This window comes from Molossus molossus, unplaced genomic scaffold (assembly GCF_014108415.1).
Source record: "Molossus molossus isolate mMolMol1 unplaced genomic scaffold, mMolMol1.p scaffold_m16_p_5, whole genome shotgun sequence".
In the NCBI taxonomy this organism is placed as follows: domain Eukaryota; kingdom Metazoa; phylum Chordata; class Mammalia; order Chiroptera; family Molossidae; genus Molossus; species Molossus molossus.
In genome coordinates, this window is record NW_023425388.1 from 72,821,115 (window position 1) to 72,844,431 (window position 23,317).

Here is a 23,317-nt window from a genome sequence, read left to right on the forward strand (position 1 = left end):
TTCTATAGCTGCAGGAAATGTCATTCAATTTTAGAGATTTCTTACAGAATAAAAACAAATTCAGTTTTGCACAGGTGTTACAGGGTTGTTTCAGGAAGTTACATAAGGACATCTTATTTTAAAAATTTATTCTCAATTCAAGGCCATCAGCGCGGGAATGGGAGATACAGGTATCATGATTAAATGAATAACTGAAAGATGTTCCTGCTTAAAAGACTATAGGTCGAAAGAAACATCACCACCGAACAGCAGAGCAATCTTAGCGCACAGCCTCTTGAGCGATTCCCAGGTTGTTCAGTGACTAATCAGGGCACTTCTTGAATGAATGTCATGCAAAAATTAATAAACAAGGCCAATAACTTAGCCTGACCTGTTGCTGGCCGCCTTATTTTTAATCTTTATATTTGACTTTGAGGCTTCCCTCCCTCCCCTAGTTTCCCCCATGATAAAACACGTTATTGCAAACATCCAGATATTTTGGAGATATATATATATATATATATATATATATATATATATATATATATCTTTGTGTGTGTATGTATTTTAACTCAAAACACTGTTCTACAGCCTTTCCCCCCTTTAACAGTATATTTAGGAGTCTTTCTATATCAGTATATCCTGAGCTACATGATCGTTTTTAATGGAGGCATATAATTTGATTTATTTCCCCATGGTTCTAATGATCACTAATTAGATTTTGTTATTACAAGCAATGCTACAGTGAACACTCATGAATAGATATCTGCACACTTGTGGGAGTTGGATAAATTCCTTGAAGAGGACTCGATGGTCATAGGATATGTGCACTTATATTTTTCATGTCTCATTTGAAAAATTATCCTCTAAAGGAATTGTACCAAATTACTCCCTAATAATAAATTATTACATTACCAAACCAGACACTATAAAATTAGGGTGTTATCATGTTGCATAATCTTGCTAATCTAACAGATGAAAAATATTATTTCTTGTTTTAATTCATATTTTCTTGATTATTAGGGAGCATGAACATATTTTGACAATTAGTTTGGCCATTTGCATTTCTTTTTTTGTAAACATGTTTTCTATTCAGTTATCCACCTTTAAAATGATTTATAATAACTTTAGTTATTGAGAACATTGACCTTTTAGCTCTCATCTTTTCCAAATATTTTCCTCAACTTCTTTATCTTTTGACTTTTTAATAGTATTTTTGGCTGTACAGATTTTTAATTTGTAAGTAGCCAAACTGAACAGTCTTTTATATATTCTAAACTTTGAGTTATGTTTAGAAAATTACTTAAGCTTACAAATAAATTAACCTATCTTTTCTTCTAGTAGTTTAATGATTTTTATAGTCACATATGTAATACATCTGGAATTTAATGAAAAGAGTCCATTAGGAATTCAGCTTTATTTTATTCCAAATAGCCAATTGTCTCAACAATATTTATTAAATAATTTATCTTTTCTTCACTGATTGATAATACTGCTTACAACAAATTTCCAAGTGTATGTGGTCCATTTCCAGACAATTCTGAACTTTGAATGTGCTTTCATGTGTGCCATTTTAATTCTAAACCTTGGGGTCCCTGGTTTGGAATAAACCAGAGCATAAAGGACTTTAGCTAATTCTTAGAAGGAATTTAGAGCTGTTCAGGCACTAGTCGATATCCCAGTTCTCATTTTGTAATCCTACATAGTCTGAATTCAGAATCATTTGACAGGATAGTTTTTGGAAAATAAATTATTTTGTCATCCAAAGTTTGAGGAGTCAAATAATCCACTGGAAATAAATGACAAGGAAAACCACTTAACTAATTTAAGTGGCTTTTCTCCTTCACTCTATTTTTAAAACTATGTAAATAAGGCATACAAAACTTTAGGAAGATGGTTTAGAGTAAATAATATACTATGGTTTCTCAGAGTAAATGTGATCAAATTCTTCTGTAATTTCCAGTGCAGGCAGAGGGTCAAAGATGGGGGGTGAGGGGAGGCTTCATAGCAACGAAACCCATTAGTGAGAGGGAAGAAGATAGAAATGGGAGAAATTAGCTTGGGGGAACAAACTCCGTTGTAGAACTGCAGTGGAAATCGTGGGATCTGCAGGGAATTGTCCAAATCCAGAAGAATTAGTATTGTAGGGGCTCCAGTCTGATAAATGGGATGCTGCAATAGGACTCTGTGTTCTGGCAACATTTTGATTTATTGTTGGCGGGATCTTGGCTCCAGGTGTTCTGTGTGGGTGAAGTAGTACCCTAGCCAGGGATTAATAAACATTACAGGGATTAATAAACATCATAGTACTCATTTTGTAATCCCACGTAGTCTGAACCCAGAATCATTTAACAGGACAGTTTTTGCAAAATAATCATCCAAAGTTTGAGGGGGTCAAATGAACAATCTCCTGGAAGTGAATATGACAAGGAAAACCACATAATTTATCTAATTATCCCTTTTTTCTCCTTCACTCTGTTTTTAAGTATCTATGTAAATAAGGAACTGGGAGTCAGGATGTTGCCTTCTGGGTGTAAGGGCTGAGATTCAGAATGGGATTTAAGCCCTAGTGAGAAAGGGGAGTATGAATTAGAAAATCAAGCAGCTATTTAGTCATGCAGATTGTGCAAACATAACAAGGATATGAGATAGGGCTGGACTTAATCTAAGGACATTTTAGTACTCCTCCCAGAACACTGTGGAAAACCCATCCTTGGTCTAGTTCCATGGCAGTGAGGTCAGGATGTACTTTGCTAAACTGGTAGCCAGGGGAGGTCAATAAATTTAATATGACTTGAGAAGATACTTTACACACATTCTTCAGAATCAGCTTTTAATGCTAAAATCTGTCTGACCTGAATGCCATAGTTACAGCCTGTCATGTTCATTTAATGAGACTAGAAGGAAAATAGGTAGAACAGTGGTAGGATCTTCCATTGGGACATGATCATCTCAGTTGTTCCTTTGGTAATGTCTCTGTCTATAATGAATGGTCATTGTGTCCAGAGTGATCTCCATATATGTCCAATTCCTATAATGATCGAGTTTATGGACTCCATCTAAGACATGAAAGCAAATGTAGGCCTAGGTAGGTATGCAGAATCAGGGACATCAGAGAGTCAGCAAGCATAGCTCTCATCCTATGCTAGAAATGGATTGAATGCTGATAGAAACAAGATTCTAAGAAAAGTTACTTCTAGATGCAGAGAGATAATGGGTTAGACCTCAGTAATTTACCCAAGATCCTTTCCTACCGTTATTCTCCTCTTTTGACAACAGTAAGTAACATTTATTGAGTGCTTGCTATAACAGAATTAATCTGTGTGCCAGGAATAAAATATGAGAAAGTCATGGTCACAATTTAATTGGGACCTCAAACTCTCATATTAGGAAGAAAATATTGGGAGAAAGAAAGGAGGAAGAGGCATTTTATGCATGAGAGTAACATGGGAAAACTTTCCACATATAACTTAAGTTGCTTGAATTTTAATAACTACTGTCAGAGTGAATGCTTGAAATTTAAAACGCATTTAATTATTATTATTTTTTATTTAAAAGATTTGCATTAGTTATCACCCTACATGTTGACACAAACTTATGGCACACACATGCAACATGATTTATGACTTATCCATGTAATTTCTAATTATATGATAAATTGTTATTCTTAATATTTATTACTTTACTATCATTCAAGAAGCAACATATATATATGTATATGTGTGTGTGTGTGTGTGTGTGTGTATATATATATATATATATATATATATATATATATATATAATTTAGAGAGAGAAAAAAGGGAGGGGAGAGAAACATTGATTTGTTGTTTTACTCATTTATGCATTCATTGGTTGATTCTTATATGTGCCCTAACAGGGGATCAAACCTGCAACCTTGGCATATTGGGACAATGCTCTAAACCAACTGAGGTACCCGGCCAGGGCCAGAGATATATTTTCTGTGATCTTCTTCTTTGGAAGCTCATTAAATAATTTAGTTTCATTTTACATTACATTTAGAAAATATATGTAGCCCTGGCTTCATGGCTCAGTTGATTGCAGTGTCATCCCGTACACATACACCAAAAAGGTTGCAGGTTCAATCCCTGGTTGGGGTACGTATGGGAGGCAACTGATCAGTGTTTCTCTCTTGCTCGCTCTCTCTCTTCCCCTTCCCCTGACTCTCTCCCTTTCCTCTATCTAAATTTAATAAAAAACATATCCTTGGGTGAGGATTAAAAATAGAAGAAAAGAAAAATCTCTAACTTCAGAGATTTTTTTTTTAGCTTTCTTTTAAGGTTGTGCCTGCTGTACTAACAGATTTCTCTAAAGAGATCTGGAGATTAAATATCAGACAGTGCTCATGTGTAGGAGGTGAGTTCTTAGAATGATTTGGGTTTGGAGGAGGAGTAGTATAGTGCTTCACTTCCCTCAAGGTTGTTTTTCTCAATAGAGAGAAAAATAGTTGTTTTATGTAGCCATTTTTATCCTTTGTGATTGTGTATTTGAGCTCTCTGCCATATTAGTTTATTAAAATATTTTAGAGCACTTTTCAACTTGTGTTTTTATTCTTTCTTTTTTTTGTTGTAGGAAAAAAGTATGGCTTTTGCTGCTTTCACTGATAACCTTTTTAACATTTTAATTCTTATTACCCCTTAGGCAAGGTTATTTCGATGGGCAAGTTTACTTTGCAGTATGCTTCTAATTTATATCTTCATTTGCCTTATTGGAAATTAATGGTGTGCTTTCTGGCACCCTGAATGGAAGAGATGGACTTCCAGAGGCAGAGATGTTGAGATATATGTTTAGGTTGTTTAATTTGCTCACAGGTAGATAGTGTCAGGGGTTCTCAAGACTACTCCCCAAATTTGGTAATTCACTAGAATTCACAGTTCTCAGCATATAGTCATACTCATGGCCATTTAGCACAGTGAAAGAATATCTACAAAGTAAAATTGGTGAAGGAAAAGGCTCTTAAGGTAAAGTCTAGAGAAAACCAGTCACAAGCTTCTATGTCTTCTTCAAGTGGAGTTGCACAGGATGCACTTAATTCTGCCAGCAACCAGCCATAACAATGTGTTAGAAACGTCCACAGGAATTCTGGCCTGAGCCTAGGACTCTAGAATTTTTACTGTGGGCTGGTCACGTAAGTACATAGTGCCTGTGTGATGGACGGTTGTCACTGAAATTCCAGACTCTCAGAAGGAAAGCAGGTGTTCAGCATAAGCCACATTGTTTGTATAAATAGTGTAGATTCAGCGAGCCACTGTTATCATTTAGGGAAAGTTTTCTAATCAAGTTCTCAGATGCCAGCCAAGGGCCATTCTTATAAGTAAGACTTTCTAAGGACAGCAATTGCAGGCTTGCTATGTAAACTCTTTTTGTATATAAATATAAAGTGAAATAATTTTTTAAATGAAAAGGTTCTCATCTGTATTTATCATGAGATTGTATACTTGTAGGAAAGTTATATTCCAAATTCTACTCTAAATACAAATGATTTCTGTGGAAATTTTTGAGAAAAGTGGGACAAAGCTGATTTAGTCATTTTAGTGGAAAAGAGCAAAAATAGAATTCTTTTTAAATTAAATTTATTGGGATGACAATGGTTAATAAAATTATGTAGGTTTCAAGTGCACAATTCTATGATATATCATCTGTATATTGCATTGTGTGTTTACCACCCAAAGTCAAAACTCCTTCCATTACCATATATTTGACCCCTTTACTCTTTATTTTCCCCTTACAACCACCATACTGTTGTGTGTGTCTATAAAGTTTGTTTGTTCATTCATTGCTTTCAGCTTTATATCCTACATATGAGTGAAATCATATGTTTCTAAGTTTTTTCTGACTGGCTTATTTCACTTAGCATAATAATCTCAAAGTCCTCCCATGTTGTCACAAATGGCAGTATTTCATCTTTTCTTATGGCTGAGTAGTAGTCCACTGTATATTTGTACCACATCTTCTTTATCCAATCCTATAACAAAGGACACGTTGCTTCATGTTGAAGAAGGTTATAATCAAAGAAAGCTGCATCAGCTCCCTGTAATGAAGAGTGGGGCCTCTAGAGGGCAATACAATGAATGTTAGGGATTGAGTTGGTATGACCAGCAGATCCTAGGTTGACTAGGTGAGTTATGGGATATTTAGCTGTAGTTGAGTGCACCTGGGTACTGGAACATTCCCACCAACCCCCTTACTCACTCTCTTCCATGGACTGGACAATAAATTACTAAAGATTTTTCTTGGTGGTTACTTTTAGAAAGGAGTAATGCGTGGGGTAGAGGTACTCAGTAGTTTACCTGATAGGCAGGATCTCATGGGTGCAGGGCACAGAAGGAGTGGTTGAGCCCAGGGTGTACGCCAGATGAGAAACACTGATCGACTGCCTCCTGTACACGCCCAATCGGGATTGAACTCACAACCTTTTGGTGTCTGGGATGATGCTCCAATGAATGGAGCCATCCAACCAGGACAGAAAGCAAATTTTATATTGTGCATCTCTTTGCCTTGTTGAAGTGTTATTTTGATGGCCTTTTAAAGTCATTTGTTTAAATAATCCCATTTAGTAGAGATTAAAAATTAATGTACATGGAACATAACTGTGTTACCTAATATTAGTACTTGAATAAAAGGAAATCTTTTGGAAGTAAAACAGCGGAATAAGGGAAAAAAATACTCAGAAAAAATTTCATCATGTCACTTCTAAAAAACTAGTTCCAGCCCTGGCCAGCTTGGCTCAGCGGTTAGAGCGTCGGCCTGCGGTCTGGAGAGACCCAGGTTCGGTTCCTGCTAAGGGCACGTACTTCGGTTGCAGTTTGTCCCCGGCCCTGGTTGGTCGTGTGGGTGGCAGCCACTCGATGTGTCCCTTCACGTCGATGTTTCTCACTCTCTCTCCCTTCCTCTCTCTCCCTCCCACTCTATCTGTACAAAAAATGGAAAAATATCCTCGGGTAAGGATAAAACAAACAAACAAACAAACAAACAAAAAAACTAGTTCCAATCTGAGCATTGAGTTTTATTCATTAATACTGATATCCCAGGAGCCAAGGAATTAAGTTGTTATTTGCTTCCAAATGGACCTAAGACAAATATTAATATCTGACAACATATTCTTGGGAGAACTTAACTCTTTTGGCAGTAGTAACAGTTTATTTCCCTCTTTTTCTGATCCTCTTACATGAGCAAACCAAATTTAAGCAGTTATAAAACACATCATTTTAAAATAGAGTATTTAATACATGTCCAGTAGACAAAGATAAAAGCAGCCTACTCTTCACATAGCTGCCCACATTCCTTCTCCCAAAAGTATGTCCCAAGATATTCTAATGGTCTGGGAGTGAGGCCTCCCTCTGTGTGGAGGTGTCCCGTGACACTGGTAGTGATTTACTTTTGAAGGTGGAGGCATGGCTGCTCATATTCCCACTGCCACTGGTTCTGGGGTTCTCCTGAAGAATTAGGGTTTACAGATCAGCTTGTGGTGCAAGCTCATTCCTAGTTCATTCTCCCCAAGGTTGCTACATCGCCAGCAAGAACTTGTCATAACTGTTATTTCCATCAAATTTGTTACAGGGTACCACTTCTTATAGGTTGAATTGCTTTATTACATGCAGCCCAGTAAAATATAGAAACACTAAATTTAAAAACAGATCTTATCTACTTCCTTTTCTCCATATAGAGCATTGATCATCTAAACATTCTCAACTGTCTTATAACCCTTCCCCCACCTCTGAAGGTGAAATAATCATAACATTTTTCTTTACAAAAATTCCCCTAGACACACCATATTAAACTACTCCAAAATCATTAGCAGTATATTAAATAAGTAAGAAGAATTAAAGTATATAACAAAGATCACTAATAGGAAAATAGTCACAGAAGCATAATTTAGATAGAGTATTAATGAAGCATAAACTATCTAAAGAAAAATATATTAATGGAGGACTTCTGACTTTTAAAATTCTTAAATTTAATGTATGGAATATCTGATATTTTATGTCGCATTAACATAATCAGTGTTACAAGTTACCAAAATAAACAAAGATTTTAATAGAACAGATGAAAGAAAGTTGTTACAAAAAGGAGCAGCTACCAAATGCACACGTTCTTCAGCTTCTAGTATCTGTTTATCTTTTTGCTGCTGCCTACAAGTTAAATGACATAATTATTTTATTTTATTTTATTTTTTTAATCAGCAGTGTGAGTTTATTAATTAATTTTTGTTACAGATGTTTCTCCTTTTTCCCCCCACTGATTCCCCCTTCCCCTCCCTCCCTGCCCTGTCCCCAGTTTGTTGTCTATGTCCACTGTTCATGCATACATGCATATAAGTTCTGTGGTTTATCTCTCCCCCACCATCCCCTCTTCTGGGGATTGTCAATCTGTACCCCACTTCCACGTCTCTGGGACTACCCCATTCCTCAGACTGTTATGTTCATTATATTCCACACATAAGTGAGATCATATGATACTTGTCTTTCTCTGTTTGGCTTGTTTCACTTAGGATGATACTTTCCAGGTCCCTCCAAAATGACATAATGATTTTAAAACCATGCTTTTGAAATCATAACGTTTTTTTCTTTTTTCTAATCTAATACAGTGGAGATTACTGAAGTGATCAAGTTTAGGAAGTATTTTAAAGATTTGTTGATGGATTGTGAGAGATGAGGAAAAGTAAAGAATCAAAGGATGGGACTTCTATATCAGATAGAAATTTGGACCAACTCTCCCACTGAAGACAAGTAGAAAAGCTAGGACTACTACTACTAATAATATCATCTGCTGGAAGGTATCAGAGAATTCTCAAGGTCATGAAGAATTACCTAGCCAAGATCCAGTAAAAGAAGGACATGCAGATTGGTGAGGCTGGTTCTTGGAACTTCTTTAACTCTGGGGATATTGGTTGACCTACAAGAGCTGGCTGAAAGGTTAAGTAGTGTCTTTATGGTTTCTTGGGGTGGAGAGGGGGAAAGAAGGGGGAGAAAATAAAACCATTTCTCACATAGACTGCAACCTAGCTTCTGGACTGCAGTTGGTGGCCTAGGGCCTCTGTATTTAAATTGGATTAAGATGATCCCAGATGGCTAAGGTTCACAGATTGCTAGAGAAGCAAATGCAAAGCTTCTCTGCAGAAAGATAAACTCATATTATTTGAAAAACAAAACACAATGCCTGGTACAAGAGAAAACCAGACTCCAAGGAAAGAACCAGTGCAAACAATAGATAACTGGTTTACCCACAGCCACTTTAATATGGGACTGATCAGACAGAGACTTTAAAATATTCTTTTTACGTTTAAGAAGACAAGAGACAAAGGCAAACATTTTGAGGGAACACTAGAAGTTACAGAAATTATAAAATGATAGCAGAGTTGAAAAAAATCAAATAGATATTCTAGAACCAACAAAATATCTACAGTAATCAAAAAGTAAGTGACAGAACTAAAGTGTGAACCTGGGAAGTTTAACTTTAAGGGCCATAGTCTTAACGGTTACTCTCAAAAGTAGGAAAAAATTATGACATTCTTAAATTTCCAAATTTACAGTTCAATCAATTTAAACTACTTTCTAGTTATATTTATTAAAAACATACATCATCTTATGAAAGATAGACAGAATGGTCAAATATGTATTTTGGGAACACACTTAAGCCACTAATATAATAAATTCATAATAAAATGTCCACTGAAAATTGAATGAAATTGCAGACAGATAGCTTCTATGACTGACATATTTTCATATCTTTTACTAGAAATTTCCACAAAAACCATTTTATTGATTTAACACTGTCTACTATCTGCAACATTTAAGGTGATTGTATTTGGCTATTTTTTTGAAAATTTCCTTCTTGACTCTAGTAATTTGGGCATTTGGAAATCAGATGATAACCTGTCTCTTTTCGGAATACTTTGCCTGGATGTCCGTTTTTTAGCCAAGGCATATGACTTGGCTTTTCATTCTTTTCAATTCATTTCTGTATTTTTCTGGGCTTCCCCTTTCCAGTTGTCACTCATAGATGAAAATAACATAACTGCCTCTAAAGTGTGTGTGTGTGTGTGTGTGGAGAGAGAGAGAGAGAGAGAGCAAACATTATTACTGAAGTTGCCAAAATCACCACCAAAAATTCACAGGTCAGGGTGGGGGGCATCTATAAAAGTAATGAGGAGGTTTAAACTGATTGAGAGGCTGGTCATAAGTTTGGTGGGAGAGGAAGTGGGTGGTGGTACTCCCAGTTGTCCTTCCCCTTTCTTCTTTTTTTTATGCTCACTCGAGGACATGCAGAGAGAGGAACAGCAGTGTGAGAGAAAAACACTGACTGGTTGCCTTATGTACATGCCCTGACCAGGGACCAAATGCACAACACAGGTAAGTGGCCTGACCAAGAATTGAATGGACAACCTTTTGGTGCACAGGACAACACTCAACCAACTGAGCCACTCTGGTGGGGCTGTCCTTCCCCTTTCTAATGCCACAGGAAAGGATTCTTCTCTTCAGCACTCTTTCCCATCTCCCATGTTCCGTTTCTCTTTGGGGGTGGGGTGGGGTAGGGGAATGTCAGAATAGGGTATAGTGTGGGTGGGCTTCAGGAGGGAAATGGGTGCTGGAGTGGAAGCAGGGGTCCTCAGTTTCTCTTGCATCTTAATACAGAACTCCTTCAAAGTTAAATTTTCAATAAGGTTTCTGTTTATTAATTTGGTTTCTTAGGAGTGAAAGATAATTGGTTGACTGGAGTACCACTGTACTTGAGACCAGAATTAGAGTAGCTCATTTTCCAGTGTTTATTTACATAGTAGATGCTATGAGGTACCACCTGACTCCCTTCAAAAAGGACTTTATTGTTCTAGTGTGATAGTGTTCTCGGCAGTTCAGAAAGACTTCTATGGGTTGCCTCACATGAGGTTATGCTCCTTCCCTGAGCTATATCTAATGTGTTCAGGAGTATTAAGACGTGGCCATTTTAGCTCAACAGAGGACATCTCTAGAGATCAGTTCAAATTCCAGACCTCCCCGTGGTGTTAGCTGAACCTGTTATGGACCTACCTTTCAGTTTGACTTCTCTCTCTGCCTACACTTGTTTCTGTCTCTTCAGTTCTCTAAGAAATGATCTAAGGTTACTCCTTATTAACTACCCTTAACACTAAACTCCATTTCAGGGTTTGCTTCCCAGAGTACCCAACCTATAATGATCTACTTCAAATTTATCTGGAAGGAGGCATTGAATCTATTTTTCATTCATTAATACATCTATTTATCCATTTATCCATCCATCCATTCACCCATCTACCCACCCATCTATCTCTATACTGTTTTTATTAAACTATCCTGGCATTTTAGAAGATTCATTATTCTTTTTTTTCAGTAATATTTCTTTAGGTTATAGTATCTATACTATTTATCAGGTAGCCAGTTGTTTAACTAGTTTCCAAAGATATAAATAAATGTGCAATGTTTAGCATGTTAGTAAATTTTGTGATCAAATTCTCAAAGTGCAGCTGTTACTGAATTTGCTAAATGAATTTTTGAAAACGTTAGCTTTGGTTTCACCACATTATCTCCAGGGGGCAGCAGAGAATTCTCTTAAGGCAAATATGATTAGAGAAGCTGTTTCTTTTTCTTTCTCTCTGTCTCTTCAAAACAGACAAACTATGAAGTTGTAAGAGTGCCCAAATGGAAGAAAGAATGAGTGAATAGATGAAAAGATTTAGGAGGAGTGAGGAGTGTGGAAAATGCTTTGGACACAAGACAGAATTGAAAAAAATACTTAGTAAACTAATTAACCACATAACCAAGAAACAGATGTTGGAGTGAGATTTCTTGGCTTGAATTCTGTCTCATCACTTATTAACTGTGTGATTGGACAATTTACTTAACCTGTATGGCTTCAGTTTCTTCAACTGTAACATGGAGATAACAATGATATTTACTTCATAGATTTGTTGAGAGGATTAAGTGAGGCCATATTTCTAAAGTGCTTAGAACAGGGCCTAGGTTAAGTTAAGGGCTTGATTATGTACTGTGATATGACCACTGTGGTCTAAAATGGATATTTAGTAAAATATAAAATGTGGTTAATAATTTATTTTTCCTGGTTTTACTTTTTATTTGCTATTGCACACATTTTATTTCAAGCATCTATTTATTTTATTTTATTTTATATTTTATTTTATTTTATTTTATATTTTATTTTATTTTATTTTATTTTATTTTATTTTATTTTATTTATTTTCAACAGAGGAAGCACTTTATTGATGAGTTATCTCCAGGAACCAAAAAGACTATATACCCACTTTCCATCACCCCCCATCCCTCCAGGACCTCACATTGTTCCACTTAGGGGGAGGGGAAAAAAGTGGCCTTTTGGTTTTCCAAAGCCCCAGGCTTTCCCCTCCCTTAGAAAACTCAGTAGCAATACTGCCTCCCCCTCTCCCCCGCAAATGCCTGCTGAAGCTACTTAGTAACAATTGTGGGTGAAGGAGCTAAGGGAAGCAGTTAGATGCTAAGGGTGGAACAGAAAACAAGTATGTAGCCTATCAAAAGTCCTTCTGTCCAGCCTCAGTGGCTTTATCCTTTAGTTGCATTTTTCTTTATGCTGAATTATGCCTTTCTGAATCAGATTGGGGATTTCCACTGCCAGCCATGGACCCAGCCCCAGAGCCATGAGATGAGCTAGTCTAAACTTGGGCCCGTTCCTGGCCCACAAAGGCTTAAAGTGATCGGTCAGACATATTTTGCCACCCCTGAACATCTTTGCTGTTTTTCCATCTAGTTCAGGGACAGCAATTTCTGGAGCAATAGTAGGATGAGTAATAGGAATGTCAAACTCAATGTCAAATTTATATTTGAGGAGATCATGGATGTACCAGCATTTTCCAAACCACCTTGTCCCTTCCTTGTTGGACTCCAGTCAGAACTAATCAGTGTCTGCATTCTTTTTTTATTTGTTTTTTTATCCTCACCCAAGGACATTTTTTGATATTTTGTTCAGATAGAGTGGGAGGGAGAGAGAGAGAGAGAGAGAAACAATGACATGAAAGGGACACATCAAGTGATCGCCACCCACACGACCCAACCAGGGCCGGGGACAAACCGCAACCGAGGTACATGCCCTTAGCAGGAACCAAACCCGGGTCTCTCTAGACCTCAGGCCGACACTCTAACAGCTGAGCCAAACTGGCCCGGGCAGTGTCTACATTCTTGTTGTTCTCCACATACCGATATTCCTCCTTGAGTCGCTGCACCCACAACTCCCAATCTCGAGGTCCAGCGTTAGTCTTCAGCACCGGGATCTCAGACACTACACACCTGGTGGCCTCGTCCACCATCTTGGACCTCAAGCATCTATTTTTAAACTGTTCTTTTTGCACAGTCTGTGAATTTATATTGAAAAATAACGATTAACCCTCATCTGATATATATTTGTCTAACTTTCAAAGGAGAATTATGGAGGTGATATAACATCACCTGTATATATGAAAGTGAAAAATTTCAAGGTAAATATCAATGATATAATAGAATGAAAAAATATATATGTATATATATATATTTGAGTGTGTGTTCTCTTTTAAGTTACTCATTAGTACATTTAGTGATTGTGCATGGAAGGAGAACCAGAATTTCAGATGAGTCTTCAGAGCTTGGATCTATGAAACTTGTAGGGAAGTGAATTGGAGAATAGAAAAATAGGAGATGGCCAGGGGAGCAGTCATTTTATGCAGTCATTGAATTGTAGTTCCTCTGCAGTATACTCATTAACCTCATATCTCTAATCATAGTGCTGTGAGGGCAGGGAGGGAAGTAAAATAAAGAGTAGAGTGTTAGAAAAACAAAGGAAATAATAAATGGGACAACATCAAACTTAAAAGTTTCTGCATGGCAAAAGAAACCAGCATCAAAATGAATAGGGAACCCACTCTTTGAGAGAACATATTTGCCAATGATACATAGGATAAGGGGTTAATATTCAAAATATATAGAGTACTCTTACAACTCATCAAAAGGAAGACAATCCAATTGAAAAAATGGACAGAGGACCTGAATAGACACTTCTCCAAACAGGACATACAAATGGCCAAAAGACATGAAAAAATGCTTGACATTACTAATTATCAGAGAGCAAATTAAAATGACTGTGAGATATCACCACACACCTGCCAGATTGGCTGCCATCAACAAATCATCAAACAACAAGTGCTGGCAAGGGTGTGGAGAAAAGGGGACTCTAGTACACTGCTGGTGGGAATGCAGACTGGTGCAGCCACTATGGAAAACACTATGGTGTTACCTCAAAAAATTAAAAATTGAATTGCCATTTTATCCAGTGATCCCACTTCTAGGAATATACCCTAAGAAGCCTGAAACACCAATCAGAAAGAATATATGTACCCCTATGTTCATAGCAGCACTATTTACAGTCGCTAAGATCTGGAAACAGCCCAAGTGTCCATCAATAGATGAGTGAATAAAAAAGCTGTGGTACATATACACATTGGAAGACTATGCAGCTATAAGAAAGAGAGATCTTTTCTCTTTTGAGATGACATGGAAGGACCTGGAGAGTATTATGCTGAGCAAAATAAGCCAGTCAGAGAAAGACAAGTACCATATGATCTCACTTTTTTATTAAATATCATGAACAAAATAAGCTGTCACAAAATAGATCCAGAGACATGGAAGGAACAGACTGACAGACCTTAGAGGGAAGAGGGTGGAGGGATGGGAAGAGACAAACCAAAGAACTTTTGTCCATATATGCATAACCAATGGGCATAGACAATAGTTTGAGGAAAGCAGGAGGGGGGCAAGCAGAGAAGAGGAGGTCAATGGGGGAAAGTAGAGGGAAACATCTGTAATACTTTCAACAACAAAGATAAGAGAGTGGAGTGCAATGAAGTGTGAGTTCCTTGAAATTCTTCACACTGTTAAGCATTGTTCTTTCATCTCTTTGAAATTGTTGCATAAGTACTTGGACAGCAGTAGGACAGGGTAGACTGAGAAACTTGCAACAAGTGTTTAGTAGTGTGTGTGAGTTATGCCTGTGTGCGCACTCTCTGGAAGGGTAAGTCAAGCCACACCAAGAGAGTTCACAGAAAGTAAAAATGACAAGGCAAGAAAGTATTGGCCCATTTTTTTTTTTTTTGCAAAGATATACATCTAGAAAACTAGCTAAGGTGTTAGAGACAGGCAAGTACTTGATTTCTAGGCCGTCAAGACTCAAATTCAGGAAGTGAAAGAGCAGACAATGGAGAACAAGAGGTCAGGAATAAAAGGTCATTAGTATCTGTGCAGTAAGTGTTTAAGATCCACGCAAAGCTTTTACACAAAGGGGAAGCGTACCAGTGGCAAGATAGCAATGTCTTCTAACTGGTTTGAGGTGTGACTAAGTCTGAATCTGACACTGGAGACAAAGAAATGCACCTGACTGGAAAAAGTTTACATCAAAAGCATTTATGGGCAGATAAATCGATTTTGAGTAACTCAACTGGGCAAATTTGGGGGCATTATGTCTTAAAGCAGCTCTAACTTACCAAAAGCTTACTAAGCCCTTTTGTTTTGGCCACCACATCATTAACCAGCAACAACATTGTTCTGTCCATCTTTCGTGTACACGGATTCTTAATTGGTAGTATTGAAGAGGAGTTGGAAGACTGTTGGAGCACAAGTTTTGGGTTTCTGGTTTGAGTTGCACCTGTCTTTTGGTCTTGTCTTGCTCTTGTGCTCTGCTTTTTGGGTCCTGGTGCCCAAGGGACACAGCTAAGGAGAACCTGGGTCCTTTATTTTTCAGAGACATGCATCTACTAGACAAGCACTATTTTCTCTTATTATATTGACTTTTGTGGCATATCTTTGGTGGATGATTATGCTAACAAACACTCGTTTCCTTTATTGTTCTTCCAAATGCCTGAGAGTTTGGGTGGAGGGGATAAAGAAGGGGGTAGGAAGTCTCATCCTGCTGAATCTACTTATAGAATTCTACGCTTTTGACACCACTCATTTGATTCTTAAATTGCTGATTGTAGATTGTGGTCTGACCTGAGATAAGTGTATAGGATTATGTCTATGAAAGTTGTTGCCTGAAATTTCAAACGAGAGGAGTTGAGTAGAAAGAACACAGGGCTAGCAAACATGAAACGTGACATTTATGCCCAGCGGTGACACCAAGTCACTTTGAGTCATTAAGCAGGCCATGTAGCCCTTCTGTGCTTTAGTTTTGGCTGTCATTGAAAAAGCATTAAAATAGATGGTCACCAAGATGTTTTGATGACATCAGGAAATGCTCATATAAGTATAATACAAATGGAAAACACAATTACTGATTTGAATAAGAAACTTGTCTAGTATCATCAGACGAGTAATTGCCCAGCAGAGTCTCAAGGCTAGGTCTATCTGTTCTTAAAATTCATGGTCTTAACTACTATGAACTTAAACATCAATGTGGTGGAAACCAGAATGTTATATTTCAAATGACATTTAATCACAGATTTTCTGACACATGGTACAATGTTAGACAGGAGGGAAGTTGTTTTTGCTATAGTCCACCATTGTCACATAGCTCATATCGTCAAGTACCCCATGCCCTTAAGCACCTTATTTCTCTGTGTTAATCAAATTAATTCACTAAAAGGAAAGCTGGAGAAGAGAAAGGGGAAGAATACATATGATTTACTGTTTGGCAAGAGGAAAGATGAAACTGCTAGCTTAAAAGAAAAAAAATGCATGTTGTTTAGCCTTTTTCCTGTTTGCAATGCTTTCTTCCCCTTCCTGGACAGTTTTGCCTTGGGGTAGGACACTCTTAGCACATAGAGCATTTCTTTCCTCCCAAACATAATCTAAATGCACATGAGCTAACACATTGAAGCAGAAAACTTTTTTTTTTTGTAATTCTCAATTACAGCTCTGTGACAATTAAAGATGGGTGTTTATTTGTAATTTGGTTCAAATGATTAGTCTAGCTCTTCTAAAGTGAAAATGAATGGAAATAAATACAAAACTGTGATAGAGTAATGCGCCCCCCCCCCCAAAAAAAGTCTATGAAACTTGTAAATAGGTTAACATACATGGGAAAAGGGAATTTTCAGATGTGATTAAGTTAAGGATTTTGAGATAGGAAGTTTATCCTGCATTATCTGGGTGATCCAATATAATCACAAGGGTCTTTATAAGAGCGAGGTGGGAGGGTTACAACCGGAGAATGAGGCATTGGAACAGGGGATGGGAATGATGCAGCTATAAGCCAAGGAATGCTGGTGACCTCTAGAAGCTGGAAAAGTCAATAAACAGATTCTCTCCATGTATCCAGAAAGAACATAGCCCTGCCCACACTTTGATTTTAGCTCCATAAGATCCATTGTGAATTTCTGACCTCTAAAACCATAAGATTCATTTGGGTTGTTTTAAGACACTCAGTTTGTGGTAATTTGTCACAGTAGCAATAAGAAAGTAATCCACTTAAGATACATTTAGAGTTGTACATATTACAGATAGCAATTTTATGCAAAAAATATCAAGGGAAAATACTGTACTACAAACTTTATTACAGAGGCTGTCTACCTCTTCAACCTAGAGAAAGCTTCTAAAAGTTATCATGATTGAGAAGTTTAAAGGGATAGACCAAAAATTGATAAATATTATGTTTTTCTTTTTTAACCCAAGTTTAGACAAATCTGTTTGTCTTGGGCACATTCAGTGCCTACTGTCAAGATTATCTGTGTACAGCAGAAGTGAGAAGAGAACCAATGAGCTGAAAGATAACTCAATCAATCTGCTTCCTCTGTCTTTGCTTCAGTGCCTCATACAGGAAATCTATTGCTGTGTTAAGTTCCAGAGAAGAGTTTCTTCTGCTCCAAGTTACTAATCAGTCAGAAACACATAGAGCTGAAGGAAGGGGCCAGGAGGAAATAGCGTTCCAATGCTGATGGGCTAAGAGGACTCAGCACGAGAGTCGACTGAGAGAGACCCACCATGCCTACAGCTCCTTTCATACCTGTGTGGAGGAGGAGGACTGAGTGAAGGGCGGAAAGTAAGAGAACCGAAATGCCCTGCTTCTGGAGAATTGACCTACAGTTACTACTGATGTTGGCTGTCTTCTTAGTGGCTGGTAAGTTTGAATTGTCTTTGGAAGAGCGACAGGAGATTAACTGGTGGGAAACCTGGTCTCAGATTTTCCTGAGCTTTCTTTGCCTTTCTTATGGAGCAATACAAGATAAATACAGCCAAAGATGTGGGAGGTGGGGTTACTTCGATTTGTTTCACTTTATTATTCTTATTTTACTCTTTGTCATACTTATTTTACTTTGTATCCTACTATAGTATACCCATCTCTGTGAGTTGCCTCACTAGCCAGTTCCTTATTCCCCCCTTTTTTTGAATGAGGCAGAATAAATGAAGTAATTTCTAGTAACAATCCAAGTCATCTGGGTTCTCTTTATCTTCTTTTCCCTTTAAAAAAATATTTAAATAATAATCCCAACCCATTTCGGTACATATTGTTAACAGTATAAATAGGGAAAGTTTGTTCCTTTTGATCACTTTCTATGACCAGGTGCTTTTTACAATGTAATATACTCAGAGTTCGGCGGTGCATCAGTGAGGTATGTCTGTATTTAATTTTAAGATGTGTGGGCTGTAAAAGACACCTTCTGTGCTAGAGAACATACTCTTCAATGTCTAGGTTCCTGTAGGCGTTGTGGAGAACTTGGGACTCTTATGGGGGTGTCCTGTTTTCACTATAGAGGGTTGGTAGGAGTTGATGTGGGAGGGAGATTTCATGTTTCATTTTTAGTAAATGGGAGCAGCAGCAAGGAAACCGTGTAGTTGGTTTTAAATTTTATAATTTGATAATTGAAAGAAGGAATGGTATTTTTTTCTCATATGAATAACTTAAAGATATTGTCTATCTTCTAGCAAAAAAAAAAATCTTTTTTCCATATGATAATCATACCGGTGAGCACACACAAAATAACTATACTGTACTACTGTACCTTTCTGTGTAGAATTTTCACATACTTTTTCTCCTTTGATCTGCAAAGCAACTCAGTGAAATAGTCATGAAAGACACTTCTCCATTTTACGAAGACAGAAACTGAGGCTTAGAGAGGTGAAATGATTTGTCCAACACTAATAATATATAGCAGAGTAACACCTGGGCACATCTGTTAGTATTACAAAACATTTGAATAGGCAACTTGCCTCAATATTTAACCGTTATACTTTTTACTAAAGAGCACCACTGTTTATAGCACTACTGAAAAAAAAAAAAAGTTAAGCCAATATTGGTTATAAACTTGGTGGGATATTTACTCATTAAAAAAAATCCAGTGATCCTAATCTTTCAGTAGTTGAGATCTTGTTGGAGATAGCTCGTAGAGAAACCTGTGCAAGGCCCAACTTGTCAGAGAAGCCATTTATGTCAAGCTGCACTATGACTTGGGTAGAAAAAAAAATCAAGATTAAAACATTAAGTAGTCAATAATAGTGTGATAACTTTGCACTATGACATTAACATACGTAAATGTCAACTCACTATGTTGTACACCTGAAACTAATATAATATTGTATGCCAACTATGCATTAAATAAATGAATATTTCACCCTCAAAAAATTAAAACATAATTGATAATTTTGAATTTTTATGGTTTAAAAGTTTGAATTTTAAAATGATTTCTAAACACAACTAGAAATACTACATATATCAACTATCTGAAGTCTGTGCTTATATAATTAGAAAGTTATCAAAATGTTTTGCCAGGCCGGTGTGGCTCAGTGGTTGAACATTGACCCATGCATCAGGAGGTCACCAGTTCGATTTCCGGTCAGGGCACATACGCAGGTTGTGGGCCAGATCTTCAGTGGGGGGGCATGCAGGAGGCTGCCAATCAACGTTCTCTCTCTTTGATGTTTCTGTCTCTCTCTCTCCCTCTCCCTTCCTTTCTCTAAAATCAATAAAGAAAAAAAAAATTTTTTTTTAAAGTTATCGAGATGTTTAGAATCAAGATACAGGAAAGCAGATTACGTGGAGTGATTTGGCATGATAAATTCACCATGAAATAATTTAGAATAATGAGAAGCAAGCCACCAGGCGCATGAATTTGTCTTTATTACTGGTACTGCTTTGTTAGTGATACTGCCAAACATAAACAACTCACTTTAATATACAAGATAAATTCACCAAGGAGCAAGGGAGCTAATGACAAGAGTGTAAAATATAGCATTAAAAAAATCTGTTTACCTTTATTTTTACTCATTTGCTTATAAATTCAAGCAACATGGCAGATGGTAGGCAAAGGGTATTTAGAAAATACCTGAGGGAAAAGTTTAAAACATCCTAAGTGGTCCAGACTCACAACTCTGTGTCTGGTCTCTTTTCTTTGTATTCCCTTTACCCACACCACTTCGTCCTCCTTAGGTTTGTCAATTTTATTCTAGTTTTTTCTTGTGTTCAAATTATATTTTGCTATACCAATCAATGTAGCTCTACCTTTTCTAGAAGTCACTGATGCTGAGGTTATGTATGAATTACTGAAAAAGAATTCACTGCTTTTCTTCCTTGGGCTAATTTTGACTATTTATCATTATGTTTCACTAGGGGGCAGGCAGTCACAAGGAGAGGAGATAAAATCAAGGCAAGTCTGCTTGGTTGCTTCTGCAGGTTTGCAAAAGATGGAACAAGAGATTAAAAGCAAGTGTAAAATCATATGGTACTTAAAAACAAAAAAAGCAATTGTGAAAAAGAAGGAGTTTGTCCTCATTAATTTCAATCCTATCTTCCTTTCCTGGGTTGCAATAGTTATGAATTTACATATTACAATAATTTTAGGTGTGTTTTCTCTAAACATCCATGGTTAAGCAATTAATAAATTAATCAAAAGTCATTGTTCAGAACACTGAGTATGTATGGAAGGTGTGTGTATGTCTGTGAATAGTGCCTAAAAGCTATTCGCAAACTAAGTTAGGGAAATCAAGCAAAGATGACAATTTAAGAGAACATTTTATTTATTATTTTTAACTGTATTGATTTTTAGAGAGAGAGAGAGAGAGAGAGAGAGAGAGAGAGAGAAACATCGATTTGTTGTTCCACTTATTTATGCACTCATTGGTTGATTCTTGTATGTGCCTTGACTATAGGTCAAACCCACAACCTTGCTGTATTGGGATGCTATTCTAACTAACTGAGCTACCTGGCCAGGGCAACAGAACATTTAAAATTAATCAGTCTTGAGCCCTGGCCAGTTTGGCTCAGCGGTTAGAGCGCCGGCCTGTGGTTCAGAGAGACCTGGGTTCGGTTCCCACTAAGGGCACGTACCTCGGTTGCAGTTTGTCCCCGGCCCTGGTTGGGTTGTGTGGGTGGCAGCCACTCGATGTGTCCCTTTCACATCGATGTCTCTCTCTCTCTCTCTCTCTCTCTCTCTCTCTCTTTCTCTCTGTCTCCCCCTCTCTATCTCCCCCTCCCACTCTATCTGAACAAAAAATGGAAAAAATGTCTTTGGGTGAGGATAAAAAAAATTAATCAATCAGTCTTGAAATTGTTTGTGAATCTAGTAAAAATCCAAAGATGGGAGAAATTACAGTGGGATGGAGTTGTCAAAGACTTTATGGAGGAGATGGCTCTTGAGCTTGGCCTTGGATGATAGGTTTGGATCGATGTGGAAAGGTAGAGATACAAATAAGAAGGAGCAGATGTGCAGCATGTACAAAGGCCAGGTAGTTTGGGGAGAGGAAGGACTCTGGCCTGATGGAATGGAGATTGTGTGTTACACAGTCATAGGAAATAAGGCTGAATTTCAGCAGTCCTTGATAGCTAAACAGAGGAACTTGGATACTGTGCAGTAAGCATTGAGGAGCCATCTGTTGTTTGCGAACAGGAAAATAATACAGAAAAGCAATATTTTTAGAGAATAATGTGGCAGCAGTGTCCCCTTTAGTGGGAGTGGCCCTTGGTAAAAAATGTATTTTGCAGCAGGAGGTTTCCATTTTAGAAAGTCCTACGATTCTGCTGTGAGACATTGGTGACTGAGAAGGGACATTTCTTTGCAGAAGATGTTAAATTCAATAGAGGGAGGGAAGAGAACTAGGAGGAAAATTCCTCCAGGTACCTGGAAATACAGCATAATCCAGGATTTGTGAATCATTCATAGAGTGGAGGATCTCACAAAGAGAGTCCTTCAAAGAGAGAAGAATGGTAGAATAGGCACTAGATATTTTTGTATTTAGGTCCTAGCAGTGATAATTCTCTCCTTCCTCTCAGTAACAGAGAGCAAGATCTGAGAAGAGAAGGGAAGGGACTTTTTAACCTTAAACAAGAAGAGGAAAACTCTTTTGAAATCGAGGAGTAAGATGAGAAGTTAGATATAGGGATATTAATAGGTTGAGAATAGAAATAAAGAGATGTGACAGTTCCACTGTAGATAAGTTGCCTCCCAATAAGGTCATGAGTATTTAAATTAATGATGCTAGTTAATAAAATAGCTCAGTTGTCATTTGGTTTTATGTTTTATCTGAAAAATAAAACCACACAATGACTACAATTCAGTAAACTTTAATATACTTTTCCTCCTCATTATCACTGACACACATTTGTTAACTTCTGATTAGGGTTACAGAGAAGATCTGTGGTTATGAAATAGCTTTGGATGTTGTAACAAAACTCACATCAGAGACACAATCAGTTAATTATTTCCAGGAAGAAACATCATTGTTCATGCATGAACACTGAGCAAACAATTTGAAGTTTTTTTTTTAGCTAGAGTTTATATGCCTGTCCATCTAAAAAATGTAGAAACAATCTTAAGAGCAAAATCCTATTTGTGTTTATGGAAAGCAGTATAGAAAAGTACCAGAAACTAGACTGAAAGGTGTTAGAAGCAAATCACTTTCTTTTTTTTAATCCTCACCTGAGCATATTTTTTAATTTTTTGTTCTGATAGAATGGGAAGGAGAGAGAGAGAGAAACATCGACATGAAAGGGACACATCGATGGAGTAGTTGCCTCCCGCATGACCAACCAGGGCCGGGGACAAACCGAGGTACGTGCCCTTAGCAGGAACCGAACCTGGGTCTTTCTGGACCGCAGGCCAATGCTCTAACCGCTGAGCCAAACTGGCCAGGGCACAAATCACTTTCTTAAAAAATATCTGTTCCTTTGAGTTGTTGATGCTGTTGCAGGCTCTCCAGGAATAAAATTCTGGGATGGAGTTTTGAGTAGAGAATGTTTATTAAGGAGGGCAGATGGAATAAACACCTGGGCAAGTTTGGAGAGAAAGGAATCCATGCAGTCTCAACAGTTGATACCCTTGTCTGATCCCCTTGGGGAGCTGTGGAATTAGCATGGTCTTAGAG

General features: G+C 37.4%; 2 protein-coding genes across 3 annotated transcripts in view; one reads left to right on the forward strand and one right to left on the reverse strand.

The window, feature by feature from the left end:
- Positions 1–12,554: 12,554 nt before the first annotated feature.
- LOC118617847 (ubiquitin-fold modifier-conjugating enzyme 1-like) lies at positions 12,555–13,308 on the reverse strand. The gene is given in 2 exon segments (XM_036243874.1): positions 12,555–12,914; positions 13,177–13,308. Coding segments are annotated over 2 exon segments (492 nt in total).
- A 4,380-nt stretch (positions 13,309–17,688) lies between these two features.
- Positions 17,689–23,317, forward strand: part of CD200R1 (CD200 receptor 1) — a 94,902-nt gene continuing 89,273 nt past the window's right edge. For both annotated transcript variants that reach the window (XM_036242872.1, XM_036242870.1), the window contains exon 1: positions 17,689–18,080. In XM_036242872.1, the coding sequence (XP_036098765.1) occupies positions 18,017–18,080 (64 nt within the window). In that variant the 5' untranslated portion in view covers positions 17,689–18,016. The remainder of the gene's footprint in view (positions 18,081–23,317) is intronic.